The following is a 13,225-nucleotide window of genomic DNA, read 5'->3' as shown; positions in this document are numbered from 1 at the left end:
AGGCCAATTGGACGTGTGGGCGAGTATCTGCAGATAGAATTCCTTACCCACATGTCCGATTCACCTTCTACTCTTGAAACCAAGTACTATCTCAATTAATTTTTGATCCACGTTGAGATCAATCAATACTGGAACCCAATCCAATCCACAGCTTCCAAGGATCCCAGCACGTAACAAAGTATCCAATCAGTAACTTGAGTTGGGTTAACCTGGGTCACTTCCACAGTTCCACCGGGTCCATTCCCAGAGCTAGCCAACAAGCACCTCGGAATGGTCAATGGCCGATGAGCCTCTTCCAGACTTCAGCGCTCCGTATATTGCGGACACCACTAGCTTTCATGGTACCCAAAAATAAAATTTGCCGAGACATGTACGTCTATAACTATATCTAGGAACATAAGTGGTTATCACCATATGATAACTCCAAAAAGAACCAAAGTTTGAAGTAGTCTTGGGCATGCCTTTAAGTGTGCCCAAACTTTGTTTCTGGCAACTCCCAGTCATATATAATGGGGCATAACCATGCCTCTGTTTGCCAAATCCTAAATCCTTTTCATATCAATAAATGGGTCGTGTGATCGATGAATACACCTGCACTTAAGAGCTCCAAACTAGAAACCGATTACGGATAGGATGGAGACATCAACTCGAGAAATAAAAGAAAGAAAGTGAACACATTGTATTTCTGTACCCCAGGCTCATTTAGTTACACCAGAGTAAGCATCTCTTAATACCTCAAGAGATCTATGCTCAACCCCTCTTTAAATGTAAGTATAACTAGCTAGCCAGTGAGTACAAATGAGTAGTGTAAGTGCAAATTTGTCTTTCGTTCATTCTAATGCCCTTTGGATTCGAGCTAACTCCTTTCTCAGTAACGTCAATTTAGCTGAAGTATTTATGACCACAAGTGACATGCTAGAGTAGCTAACATTACCTCTTTGGGGATTGGACCTGTTCAAATCCCGACAGGCCTGCCCAGCCCACCGGAGCCCAAAGCATCCAAAACAAGCCAGGCTCAGGTTTACATCGAGATGGCCCGAGCCCAGTATTTACATACACTACAAGAATTTATACATTTAGCTAAACAAATATTTATTACTAAAAAGTAAATTTCATTGCTTCAAGTATTTGTGGAAAAAAAAATTTCATCGCCACATTCGTAGTCTTTTTTTCATTGCTATGTGTGTAGCCAATGCCCCATCGCTAAAAGTCATCTATAACAAAAATAGTAACTCATCATAAAATATTCAACATTTTGTAACGAAATAAATATTTTCGTTAACACACGCATATAGATAATTCGTGATAAAAAAAATGGTCACTAAAAATGAGTAAATGACATTGCCTAAAAATTTATTTTGTCGCGAAAAGTTTATTTTGCTTGAAGGGCTTAAATCCTTCCTTCGTCGACCGCTTGTGTTCCACTAGCTTTTGGTCCAAATCTGGCATTTTCATATAGTCCCATACAAAACAATCGTAGTACCTCTTGAGCAAGTCTACCACTTTCTTCTTGTCCTCTCGATTGAGTAACCTACTAAATATTAGTCGAGGTTGAGAGTCAATGCCTAAATTCAATTCTTCTAAGGGATCTTGTATCTTAGCCTTTGTCTCTTCCATTTTCAGTGGAGCATGGTTAAATTCCTCCATCTATATTTCGTCAGCCCAACCACTTTATGACTTTATATAGGTTGTCATCCGTGCAAAGGTCTTATTCATGGTCTTAACCTCCTTCGATGCTTCATCCATCGATGCTTTCTCTATCAGACAACCTTTTAATGCCCATCGGCTGCGACATCTTTAAAATATAAGCCAACTCCGAAGGGCTAGTCTTCACCGAATTTGAGACCGTAAGAGATTTCAACCTCCCATACTTATCCTCGCGCAAAAATCTAATGGGACCAAGATGAAGATCATGGATCCATATGTCAGCTACATTAGTATTTACTAGGAAGGGCTTGTTGTTGGCAGTGACCAACTCCACTTCATCCTCTTTCTCCTTTACATCCAAGTTCCACCATACTAATAGCTAACGTAAGAAAGTCGAAGTGTAATAAATTGCATGAATCCAATCTCTTCTCAATAGTGCATTGCACGTAGAGACCACTTCAATCATGAAGAAAACGATCATTGAAACTCAGGTCCCCACTTTGTAGGTGGACCGGTAACACCCCCTTGGGCTTACATGAATCACTCATAAAATTAGTCGCAACCATATATACCATTAGCAAGACTTTTTCTTCCTTGTTGAGTTTTCTTATGATGACTTCCATTGTTTACTAGCACTTGCCTTATCGGCTTGCTGATCATATAGGCATTGGTATACAAAGGCTTAATATGATTTCATAACTCCCTTTTGGGTCTTTAGAATGCAGTTATGGTGGCCTTAGATGGTTGGCTATTAGTAACATCCTTCTAACATGGCAGAAGCCATTCTCCTCTTCGGCCTCTATGTCAGCCAAGATCTCTACGCATTCTTCTGATCCCTTTGGAAGAAGGATTTCTAGGGAACACTGGATTGTAATGATGCCCTAAGAAAAGCCCTATACAAATCCCACACCTCTTCCCTATAAGCACTTCACTAGCAAGCCCCAAGCAAGCGCCACTGAATTTCATTGAGTTTTCCTCTGATTCTACTATGATTTCTTAGCCAACCACCATCCATTCCTTACCAAAAATGAGGTAATCAATCTCAAATCTCCCTTTTGTATCTTTTTCCAATTCCTTGGCCACTGTTGTTGGCCAGCTTGCCACTAGAGACCGCCAAATCTTGTGGAATAAGTACCTCCTCTATTGCGGTCTTTGTTGTCATCCCTCTATTCTTTGTTGTGTTAGGGCCAAGGCTCTAACTGGAGCTCTGGTCGAGCTCTTGGTGAGCCCTATTGCTATAGTCGAGCTTTAGTCACCGGATAATGAGCTTCAGTTACCAAGCATTAGTTTTCTCTTTTTTTTGTCTCTTTTTCTCTCCACCGCTGCCAACCATTGTGGCCAATGATGTTGTCATAAGGATCTTTGCTAGAGGCCAGACCTCGAGCAAACACCGCCACCACCGTCGGGCTGCCTCCATCTAGATAGAGCTCAAACTTTCTCCTATTTTCCACATTCCTCATTCTCTCTTCTCTATTTTCTCCCTCTTCTTCTTTTTTGTCTCTCTACTTCCTTTCTCTATCTCTCTCTGAGTTTCAGGGGACTCAATGAGGGTCTCATATTCTTTTTTTGGAGACTCTAGGTTGACCTCAATGGGAGGGTTGGTATCGCGGGTGACTGCCATTTGTGATGGCCTCCAACTCAGCCTTTGTTAGGCACTAATGGACCTATTATTAATACATCCTGTCATGCTACCTTTGTTCAGATTGGACTTCTATTCTTTAATTTAGCGAGTTGATGCTAAGATCTAACCTATTCGGGTTGCTGGACATTGTTGCATGGCCAGTCGTGTTCTTTCTCTCCCTCTTGAAATTTTTTTACCTTTAACTATAATCACTGTGATTATTGGCTTCATTTTTGAAGGGGTGAATCATCCGGAGAAGGAGGCTCTGAGCAAGAATGTTTTATACTGAAGATACTAAATTGAGGTAAAATCCTAATTTTTTAATTTATTTATTTAGTCTTGAATTAGATAGGATAAACATATAGGGCTAAGAGCAATTTAGATATTAAAGATTTGGAATTAGAAAAAAATAATATTGGTAGTGGTTAATTTAGGACAAGTTAGTTATATAGCGATGTTAAATTAATTAGACATGCCAGGTGTGCATTTGGAATGGTAAATATTTGTATCTGAGTTAGTCATTGATAGAGGTAAGAATTTTTAGATACGATCACATGTATGTATGTTTATTTATGAATTACAAAACTTTAATTTCATATAACTATTTTTTTTTTTATGTGAATGCTGGTACAAATATTTTTGTTTTTTATATTATATGCTTGCAGCAAATATTGATGGCTTTTTGGATGTTTGGAATATAGTATCGGTTGTTTGAAAATTTGAAAGGAATGTAATGTTATATTATATTTACATCGCACAAATAAGATTTAATAAATTGATGGTTAAGAAAAAAATGTTCAAACTACTCATGTTAATTGTAGACAACTAACCACAAACAGGAACATAGTGTGTGAATAGCCAATAATGGGCAAGAACGTAGCATGTGAATAGCCAGTTACAAGCAAGAATGTGATGAGTGAATAGCAAACCACAGAGAAAAACATGGTATGTGAGTAGCCGTCCATGAGCAAGAATGTGGCATAATTCACCGTTCATAGGCTGGAGCATGACCCTGATCAAGTTAATAAGAAAATGAATTGTAAGACTTATAAAACTATTGTTGAATAAAAAGGTTTCTACTTGATGATATTTATCATGATATGCCTAGATCTTTTGAATAAGACAGATATTTTATATTGTTTATATATATTTATCAATTCAATTGAGCTATACTGGATGCTTGATATAAGATTTCATGATTTATATTTTCACTTTAATATCATTTACTTGCTATCTTCATATATATTATTATTGGTATTGATACGTGGGAATTTTTATAGACTTGCAGGATATTTAGTATTTGGCTAAGATGTGGGATTCTGGTGGGAAAATGGATAGTTTTCTTCCCTTTTTTTTTCTTCTTTCAGAGTTATAGGATATTTAGTATTTGGCTAAGATGTGGGAAGATGGATAGTTAGAGTATCATTAATACTAGTCAAACAATTAAAATTTATTATTGAACAAGCCAACTTACAACCTTATCTTAGTGTGTGCGGCTGTGGACCGATCCAAGTGATAGGTTTGAAGCGTGATAATTTATTTGCGATCATTGATTTCTCTTTGTAACTTAGCATTTTATTTGTTTGTAGAGAAACAAAGCTCACTTGAATTTTATTAGAACTATTACGGCGATAAATGAAGTTAAATGAGAGGTGGAGTATGCGGACACGGAGATGTTGTCGATCTGTTCTGCCTTTTTTTCTCCAAACTTGTTAGGATTTCACGGGATATTCTGAAGGGGAAAGAAGAATGCTTTGAATATAAATGACTACAAAGCTCCCATTAATATTTCCCTTCCAAGAAAAATTCAAAGCAGAACGCAAGGACGAAAGACGACGGTACATAAAACGGATTCTTCCCCAACCGTTCCAGACTTGCAGAAATATCTCAAACGTAAGCATACGTTAACAAACAACCAAGTCGGAAAAAAAAAAAAAAAAACTTCCTCAGTGTGACAGATAAGAAATCACCCCGCTGTACACCATAAAACAGACAGATCCAACGGCTACGATCACATCATCACCAGCCATTACATCAGCAGCTCGTTCACCCATTCCAGGTCGGGCCCACCGCTGTTGCCGCTGCTCTGCTGCTCCGCGAAATCCCTCTCCTGGATCGGGCCATAACTCGGAGAAGAACGACGGCTATTTCCATTGATCCCAGAGGCAGCAGCAGCAGTATCTCCAGGAAGCTCCATCGCCTCCAAAGAACGCATCAACTTCTCGTACAGTACTGAATCGTAGCCCAACACCCCACTAGAAAACAAGCATCCATGCCCCTTGTAGCTGCCACTACCACTACTCCTACTGCCACCAGTACTATTCTTATTCTGATTATTTCCAGTAGCAGTATGACTGGAGAGCGGAAACGCTCCACCTGATGGGGAAATAGGAGGCGAGATCGGAGACGAAAAAGCCATCAGCGGGGAAGTCGGCGACGAGGCCGCGGGCCAAACGGCACAGCAGGAGGGTTTGCGAGGCAAACGAGGGGAGGGGATGGGAGTGGTGGCGGTGGCGGAGGAGGGGGAGGGGAGCCGGCGGAGCTGGCGGGGGCAGTGGGCGAAGAAGCAGACCTTGCGGCGGCACCGGCGGCCGTCCTTGCAGGGCATGGTGCGGTAGCGAGCGGGGTGGAGCCAGCACTCGAACACGCCGTGGGCGAACTCGCAGAAGTCCCCGCGGGGGCACGCCCCCGAGCGCCGGAAGTCCGGGCAGATGGCGCCCGAGTAGTGGTACCGTCGCGGGTCCCTCCGCCGCGCCTTCTCTCCCGGGTGCGCGAAGGGGCAGTCCGTCCAATCGTGGCTCCGCCCCCGCATGCACCGCCGCACCTTGAACTCGTACATCCGGAACTCGTCGCACGAGTAAGTATCCACTTCCTCCTCCTCCTCCCCTTCTTCCTCTCCGTCTATCTCCTTCTCTTCTTCATCGAACTTGGATTCTTGTTCATGGTCGTCGTCGGGGACGTAAATGGCGAGGCCAGGGCGATGGAGAAGCTTTCTTGGAGGGACATCGAGATCGAGATGAGCGTTCTTTCCGTACAAGAGTAGCTGCTGCTGCTGCTCAGTGGAAAAGGTAGGCATTTTTTTCCCTCCCTCTGTTTCTTCGGTTGGAGAAGATAAAGAAAGGGTAGACAGAAGAATCTGGAGGAAAAGATAAAAGAGAGGTAGTAAGAGTAGATAGAAGAATCGGAAGGAAAAGAGAAGCAGGAGGAATTGCGAGAGTTTGAGGAGGAGGAGGAGGAAAGCGAGGAGGCGGTTAAGATGCGGAGGAGTGGTAGGCGAAGTAATGCACGCAATTGATGCGGACGAGGCGCGGGGATAGGTGCAGGGCCGAGGGCGTGGGGTGGGTTTGTGAAGGGGGCACACGTGCCAGGCCAAGCCATGACTTGGGATTCAGGGCCTGGACTTGGACTCCTGGGTCCTGACCGACTGAACCCAATCTGGGTCTCGGTTTCGTTGGTGCCGACCCTTTTGGCGTTGGGCGGTGCCGATGAGTGGGTGCGCGGCGTGCTTGGCGTGCCGGCTGCGTACAAATGGCGCGCGAGTTTGGAACTTGGGGAAGTGCATGGACACCTGGCGCGCGGATCTCGGGGTGCGGGGAGACGGCTTTGGCCCGGTTCGTAGTGGCAGCGGCAGTATTCTCACAGATATTGGCCTGGAAAGACGGTGGAGTCGGTTGGGATAGTGGGTCGGAGTGAACGAATTGGGATCGGGCGGAGAACTGCTTTGATACGATACAAGTTTGGATCTTTGGATCTTTCAGTCAAAGTCTATAGATTTTCCAACGAACCGACTCCAAAAGAATACATCCTCATTGTTGAAGCCCAAGCAATCATATAATGGGAACCAAAATACTTCAGCGTCAAGTTGCGTCCATTGCACGGATGACGTTGGCATGAGCGGGCGTTCGTCGAGGGTTGTCAATGATCAGAGATCTTGATCCAATCCAACCGTGACCTGATTGTGGTGAATCAGATGCGGTATCAATTGCTGAATCTCTAAGTGCTAATTTTATCTAATAACTGTTGAATCCGGCCCAATTAGTGCATACCTAAATTTCTAAATGATACAAAATAATGCTTTATGTCACACGATATAACTAGTGGCAGCTCAATGCCTTTGGAGGCCTAAGACGAACTCACTAAAGGAAGCATTTTTAAAAAAAAATGATAATTTTTTTTAATAAGTGCAAAATACTTTAAAAAATTTATTTAAAAATAATTCGTCTAGCTTTTTGAGATACAAAATTAGTAATCAAATTTTTGTACTCAAGATTTATTAAAATACTATTTTCAATCAATAATATAGATATCCAAATCCTTCGAATACACTAAACATCTTCTATCATGTTTTCTATCATTAGGTAACTTACGAATGTAATGTATCAGAAGTGTCTATTATTTTTATTCCCAGAAAAATAAAGATCATAATCTCTAATTGGATCTTTTCACTAATAAATCTCTCAACGTTGCATCAATCTATTTCTATTAACTAGGATAATATATATTTATCGAAATAGAACTAGTTCACTAAGCTCTACACTATCCTTGTTTATCATATCTCCATTTAATTCCTCATTGTGTTCTTCAATAGATATTGTTTCAGTAGATGTTTGAATATTACTATAAATATGGCTGTCAATCACATTTGTTTCGTTCTTTCTATGTCATTTTTTAACTCTATTTCGAGTACTTGTTCTATTGCTATTTTTTGAGTTGAATTTGATGTGGTGTTTTGTTTGTTTGTAACAACAAATCTATCTGTTACGGGGGAACTTAGCCACCATGCCCCACATGACCGGCACGCGCGCCCAGGAAGACTACGGCTGCCCCTTGATCCAGCAATCCGACCTCGAGTCGGATATCTTCAGCTCCGCAGCCCGACCCCGAGTCGGCTGCCCCTTGATCCAGCAATTCGACCTCGGGTCGGATATCTTCGGCTCCGCAGCCCGACCCCGAGTCGGCTGCCCCTTGATCCAGCAATCCGACCCCGAGTCGGCAATCTCTCGACAATAACAGACTGTTCCTCTGAGGCATGCCGCGGCCCCCTGCTCCACTACTCCCTGCAACGGCCGTATCCGGCGCTGCCCCACGATCCCCTGTAACAGCCGTACAAAGCGGAGCTCCACTATGCCCTGCCATGGCTGTACCCAGCGCTGCCCCACGACGCCCTGTAACGGCCATGTCAGTGGCAGCCCCATCGTGCCACACGATGACGAATCCCCGGAAAAACCCCCCAGCCTGATATATATGAGGCTGGGGGGGGAAGGGGGAGGGTAAGATATATCTTCCAGAGTATCATCTCACCTGCTACCTTCTCCTTCTCCTTCTCCTTCGATCTCCTCTGACTTGCGGAGGGCCCCCACTACCCCGGTGGTGGTGCGAGGCTTGCTTGCAGGTTTCACGGCGGAGGGCGGAGCGCAACCAAAGCAACTCAAAGGGAACCCCGTTCACACCGCTGTGCCAATCGTTCTCGGTTTGGACCCCCAGCAACAGTTGGCACTAGAAGGAGGGCCCGGATCTCAGAGCGATCGTAATGGCACGGCGAGGTGGTCGTGGAGCTTCCAATGCTTCCGGTCGCAGGGCCTCTCGGGCCACTGGCCGGGAGGCCGCTGCATCTCCAACACGCTCTCAGCAACACTCCACCGCCCCACCGCCCATTCAGATGGTCGAAGCCGCCCAGTTCGACCAGCTAACCCAGCAGGTTCGCACCCTCGCGGAGGCGGTGCAGAATCTGCAGGGCGCGATGTCCCGGGCGCCACAGCGGGCTCAGGAGCCACTGCTCCCTGAGCGCTCGCCTGTCCTCCTCAACCTGCGCTCCTTTCTCTCCCATGGGGAGGAGCGCCGGCGCGAGGAGGATTCTCGAGCACGGTCTATTCTGCCGGGACCTTCCCATCGGAGCTGCGCGGGGTACGAGAGGCGGGCCCGGGCGCGTTCCCAGACCCCCCAGTCCTCGAGGAACCCGCGCTCCAGTCGGTCCCCCACTCGCTGCTCCTTGTCTCCCACCCACCGGTCGCGCTCCCTGGACCGGCGGGTGGACGATCTCCACCGACAACTCCAGGTCCTGAAGGGCTATTCCAAAGATCCCTTCGCCGACTTAGAGATCTCCTCCCAGCCGGCACTTGCCTCGAGGATCCTGCGAACTCCGAATCCCCCGGGGTTCAAAATGCCGGCGATCGAGCCCTATGACGGGGCGGCAGACCCGCGGGATCACGTCGAGAGTTTCAGGACCCTTATGCTCCTCCACGGAGCATCAGATCCCCTTCTCTGCAAGGCCTTCCCGGCAACCCTCCGTGGCCCGGCGAGGGCGTGGTTCGCCGGGCTGGAGGCTGACTCAATCCGGTCTTTCGACCAGTTCACTCGCCTCTTCATCACTCATTTCGCCGTCAGTAGCCGGCGGCGACTGGTCTCCGACTCCCTCTTTGACGTCCGGCAAACGAGGGAGAAAGCCTGCGGGATTATCTTACCCGCTTCAACAGGGCTACGCTGGAGGTCCGGAACCTGAGTCAGGAGGTAGCTCTTTCAGCCCTGAAGCGTGGCTTCCGGAAGGGCAGGCTCACCTTCTCCCTGGACAAACGCCTGCCGCGGAGCTTCCCAGAGCTGTTGTCCCGGGCGAACCAGTATGCGGACGCCGAGGAGGCGGCCGCCCACCGGAGCAAGGAGGCTGCCGAGATCCCTCCAAAGCTTGGGAAGAAAAGGCGGAAAGAGGCACGCCAGAGGAGGAGCCCGACGCCCCAGCGTCGGCGCAGAAGCCCGTCGCCGGCGAAGAACCACGGCGCCCCACGCCCTCGTTCTCCGCCCCGACGTTTCAACCGGTACACCCCTCTCCTGACTCCCCGGGCCCGAATCCTTATGGAGATCAAGGGGCGGGAGGACCTCCCGGCCCCGAGACAGATACGAAGGATCCCTGGAAAGAGGCCCTCCCGGGCGTACTGTGAGTACCACCGAGACCACGGCCACAACACAGAGGACTGCTTCCAGCTTCGGGACGAGATCGAGGCCCTTATCCGTCGGGGGCGTCTCGGTCGATATGTGAGCGACCGACGTCCCCCCGCAGACCCGCGTCCGGCCGACCCGGCTCCTCCGGAGCCTCGGGAGCAGAATCGACCCGTTGCGGGCGTGATCCACACTATCACTGGGGGCTGTTCTCGGCCCGTGAGGAACGCAGGGGGCTCGACGGAAGCGTCAGGGACGGCCGTCGTAAAGAGGCAGAGGGTCGGCAATGTAATCACCTTTTCTGATGAGGATGTAACGGGGGTTTAGACTCCCCACGATGACGCCATGGTGATCTCCCTCACTATGGCAAACTATGATGTAAGGCGTGTTCTTGTGGATAGTGGAAGCTCAGCTGATATTTTGTTTTACGAGGCCTTCCAAAAGATGAGCTTGTCCAGACAGTTGTTGCACAAAATGTCCACCCCCCTCGTAGGATTCACCGGTGACGCTGTCCCGGCGGAAGGTGTCGTTGAGCTGCCTGTGACTGCGGGCGTCGCACCCGCAGAAGCCACGGTGCGACTCGGGTTCTTGGTCGTCCGTGTTCCCTCGGCCTACAACGCTATCCTCGGGCGACCCGGGCTGAACGCCCTTCGCGCGGTGGTCTCCACGTACCACTTGCTCATGTGGTTCCCCACGGCGGTCGGGATCGGAGAGGTCCGAGGTGACCAACCGACCGCACGGCAATGTTTTCTAGCAACCCTCAAAGGGAAGAAGCCCGTGGAAGCCCTAAGCGTCGAGTCCCTTGATGCCAGAGACGAGGTGGCCTTGCGGCAGGGGGAGCCGGCCGAGGGTGTGGTCGAAGTCCCCCTCGAGGAAGGCCGCCCCGACCGGGCGGTCCGGGTCGGCGCCAATCTCGATCCGGGAGCTCGGGCCCAGTTGGTGGAATTCCTCCGAGCCAATACCGATGTATTTGCCTGGTCGGCGGCCGATGTACCTGGGATCGACCCGGAGGTCATTTCTCATGCCCTCAACGTCGACCCGACCCACCGACCAATAAAGCAGAAGAAGAGACACTGTGCCTTGGATCGGATCCGGGTGGTCGACCAGGAGGTAGACAAGCTCTTGGAGGCAGGATTCATAAGGGAGGTAAGCTACCCCGAGTGGCTGGCAAATGTTGTACTTGTCCGGAAGGCGAGCGGGAAGTGGAGGATGTGCGTCGACTATACCGACCTGAACAAGGCGTGCCCTAAGGATAGCTTTCCGCTTCCGCGAATAGACCAACTGGTCGACGCGACTTCCGGATATCAGCTGCTGTCTTTCATGGACGCCTTCTCCGGTTACAACCAGATAATGATGGCCCCACAGGACGAGGAGAAAACTGCCTTTATAACAGACCGGGGGCTGTACTGCTACAAGGTAATGCCCTTCGGTCTGAAGAATGCTGGCGCCACTTACCAGCGCCTCGTCAACAAAATCTTCAAAGAGCAAATCGGCCGGAACATGGAGGTGTACGTGGACGACATGCTGGTGAAGAGCCGCCATGCAGACCAGCACATCGCGGATTTGGAGGAGACTTTCACCACCTTGCGGAAGTTTCGCATGAAGCTGAACCCAGCGAAGTGCGCCTTCGGCGCTTCGGCTGGGAGGTTCCTCGGTTTCATTGTCAACCAACGGGGTATCGAAGCCAACCCGGACAAAATCAAGGCCATCCAAGGTATGTCCCCTCCGACCAAAGTAAAGGAGGTTCAGGAGCTCGCTGGAAGGGTCGCCGCGCTTGGACGATTTGTGGCAAAATCGGCCGAACGCTGCCAACCATTCTTCAAGGTGTTAAAACGCCCGAAAGACTTCCTCTGGACGGCCGAATGTCAAGCAGCATTCGACCAGCTCAAGGAATACCTGGCGTCTCCTCCCCTACTGTCCAAGCCGCAAGAAGGGGAGATGCTCTACCTCTATCTGGCGGTCTCCCCAACCGCGGTCAGTGTGGTGCTGGTTCGGGAAGAGGCAAAGCTCCAGAAGCCCGTGTACTACATCAGCTGGGTCCTACGGGATGCCGAGACGCGGTATACGAAGGCTGAGAAGATCGCCTTCGCGCTGCTGACCGCGACCAGGAGACTTCGCCCCTATTTCCAGGCCCATTCTGTCACCCTCTTAACTGATCAACCACTACGACAGATCCTCAGCAACCCCGGGAATGCGGGACGGCTGGTGAAGTGGGCAATAGAACTCGGTGAGTTCGACATCCACTACCAGCCTCGACCCGCCATCAAGGCCCAGGTGCTCGCGGATTTCCTCGCTGAGTGCACGGTGTAGGAGGCGGAACCTAGACCGCCGGAAACGCCCAGCCTCGACCTCCCGACCTGGACGCTTCACATCGATGGGTCGTCGAACCCCGAGGGTGGAGGAGCCGGGCTGGTCCTTACCAGTCCTGATGGAGTGATAGCCGAGTATGCCTTGAGATTTGGATTTTCAGTGACCAACAACGAGGCGGAGTACGAGGCCCTAGTCACGGGACTCAAACTCACCAGGGAGCTCGGCATCCGGCGTTTGAAGGTCTTCACCGACTCCCAGCTGGTGGTCGGGCAGGTCCGTGGGGAGTTCGAGGCCCGGAGCCCGACCATGCAGAACTACGTCCGGAAGGTGCAAGCACTCATTCCCGATCTCGGCAGTGTCGACATCCAGCAGGTCCCCAGAAGCGAAAATGCTAGGGCCGACAGGTTGTCCCGCTTGGTGAGCGCAGAGGCGCACAACTTGTCGAGGGCAATCTACCTGGAGACCCTGGAGGCCCCGAGCATCGGCGAGGCTGGAGCGGTGATGGCGATTGATCCGGAGCCGTCTTGGATGGACCCGCTCGTCGCCTACCTCGCCGAAGGGATCCTCCCTGAAGACGAAGATCAAGCTCGGCGACTTGTCAAGAAGTCCGCCCACTACGTACTCTATGAAGGGAGGCTGTATCGGACCTCGTTTACCGCCCCCCTCTTAAGGTGCCTCCGCCCCTCGGAGGCGGCCTACGTCCTCGGCGAAGTCCAC

General features: G+C 49.5%; 1 protein-coding gene across 1 annotated transcript; it reads right to left on the bottom strand.

The window, feature by feature from the left end:
• Nucleotides 1-5,031: 5,031 nt before the first annotated feature.
• Nucleotides 5,032-8,168, bottom strand: LOC103721943 (zinc finger CCCH domain-containing protein 61-like). The gene has a single exon (XM_089925354.1). It carries the CDS (start codon nt 6,342-6,344, stop codon nt 5,298-5,300), a length of 1,047 nt encoding a protein of 348 aa, XP_089781480.1. The 5' UTR covers nt 6,345-8,168; the 3' UTR covers nt 5,032-5,297.
• Between the last annotated feature and the right edge of the window lie 5,057 nt (nt 8,169-13,225).

This window comes from Phoenix dactylifera, chromosome 9 (assembly GCF_051530095.1).
Source record: "Phoenix dactylifera cultivar Ajwa chromosome 9, Ajwa_hap1_PhDact_Kaust_v1.1, whole genome shotgun sequence".
In the NCBI taxonomy this organism is placed as follows: domain Eukaryota; kingdom Viridiplantae; phylum Streptophyta; class Magnoliopsida; order Arecales; family Arecaceae; genus Phoenix; species Phoenix dactylifera.
Note: the sequence above shows the minus strand (reverse complement) of the source record. Positions and strands in the feature narration are given on the sequence as shown.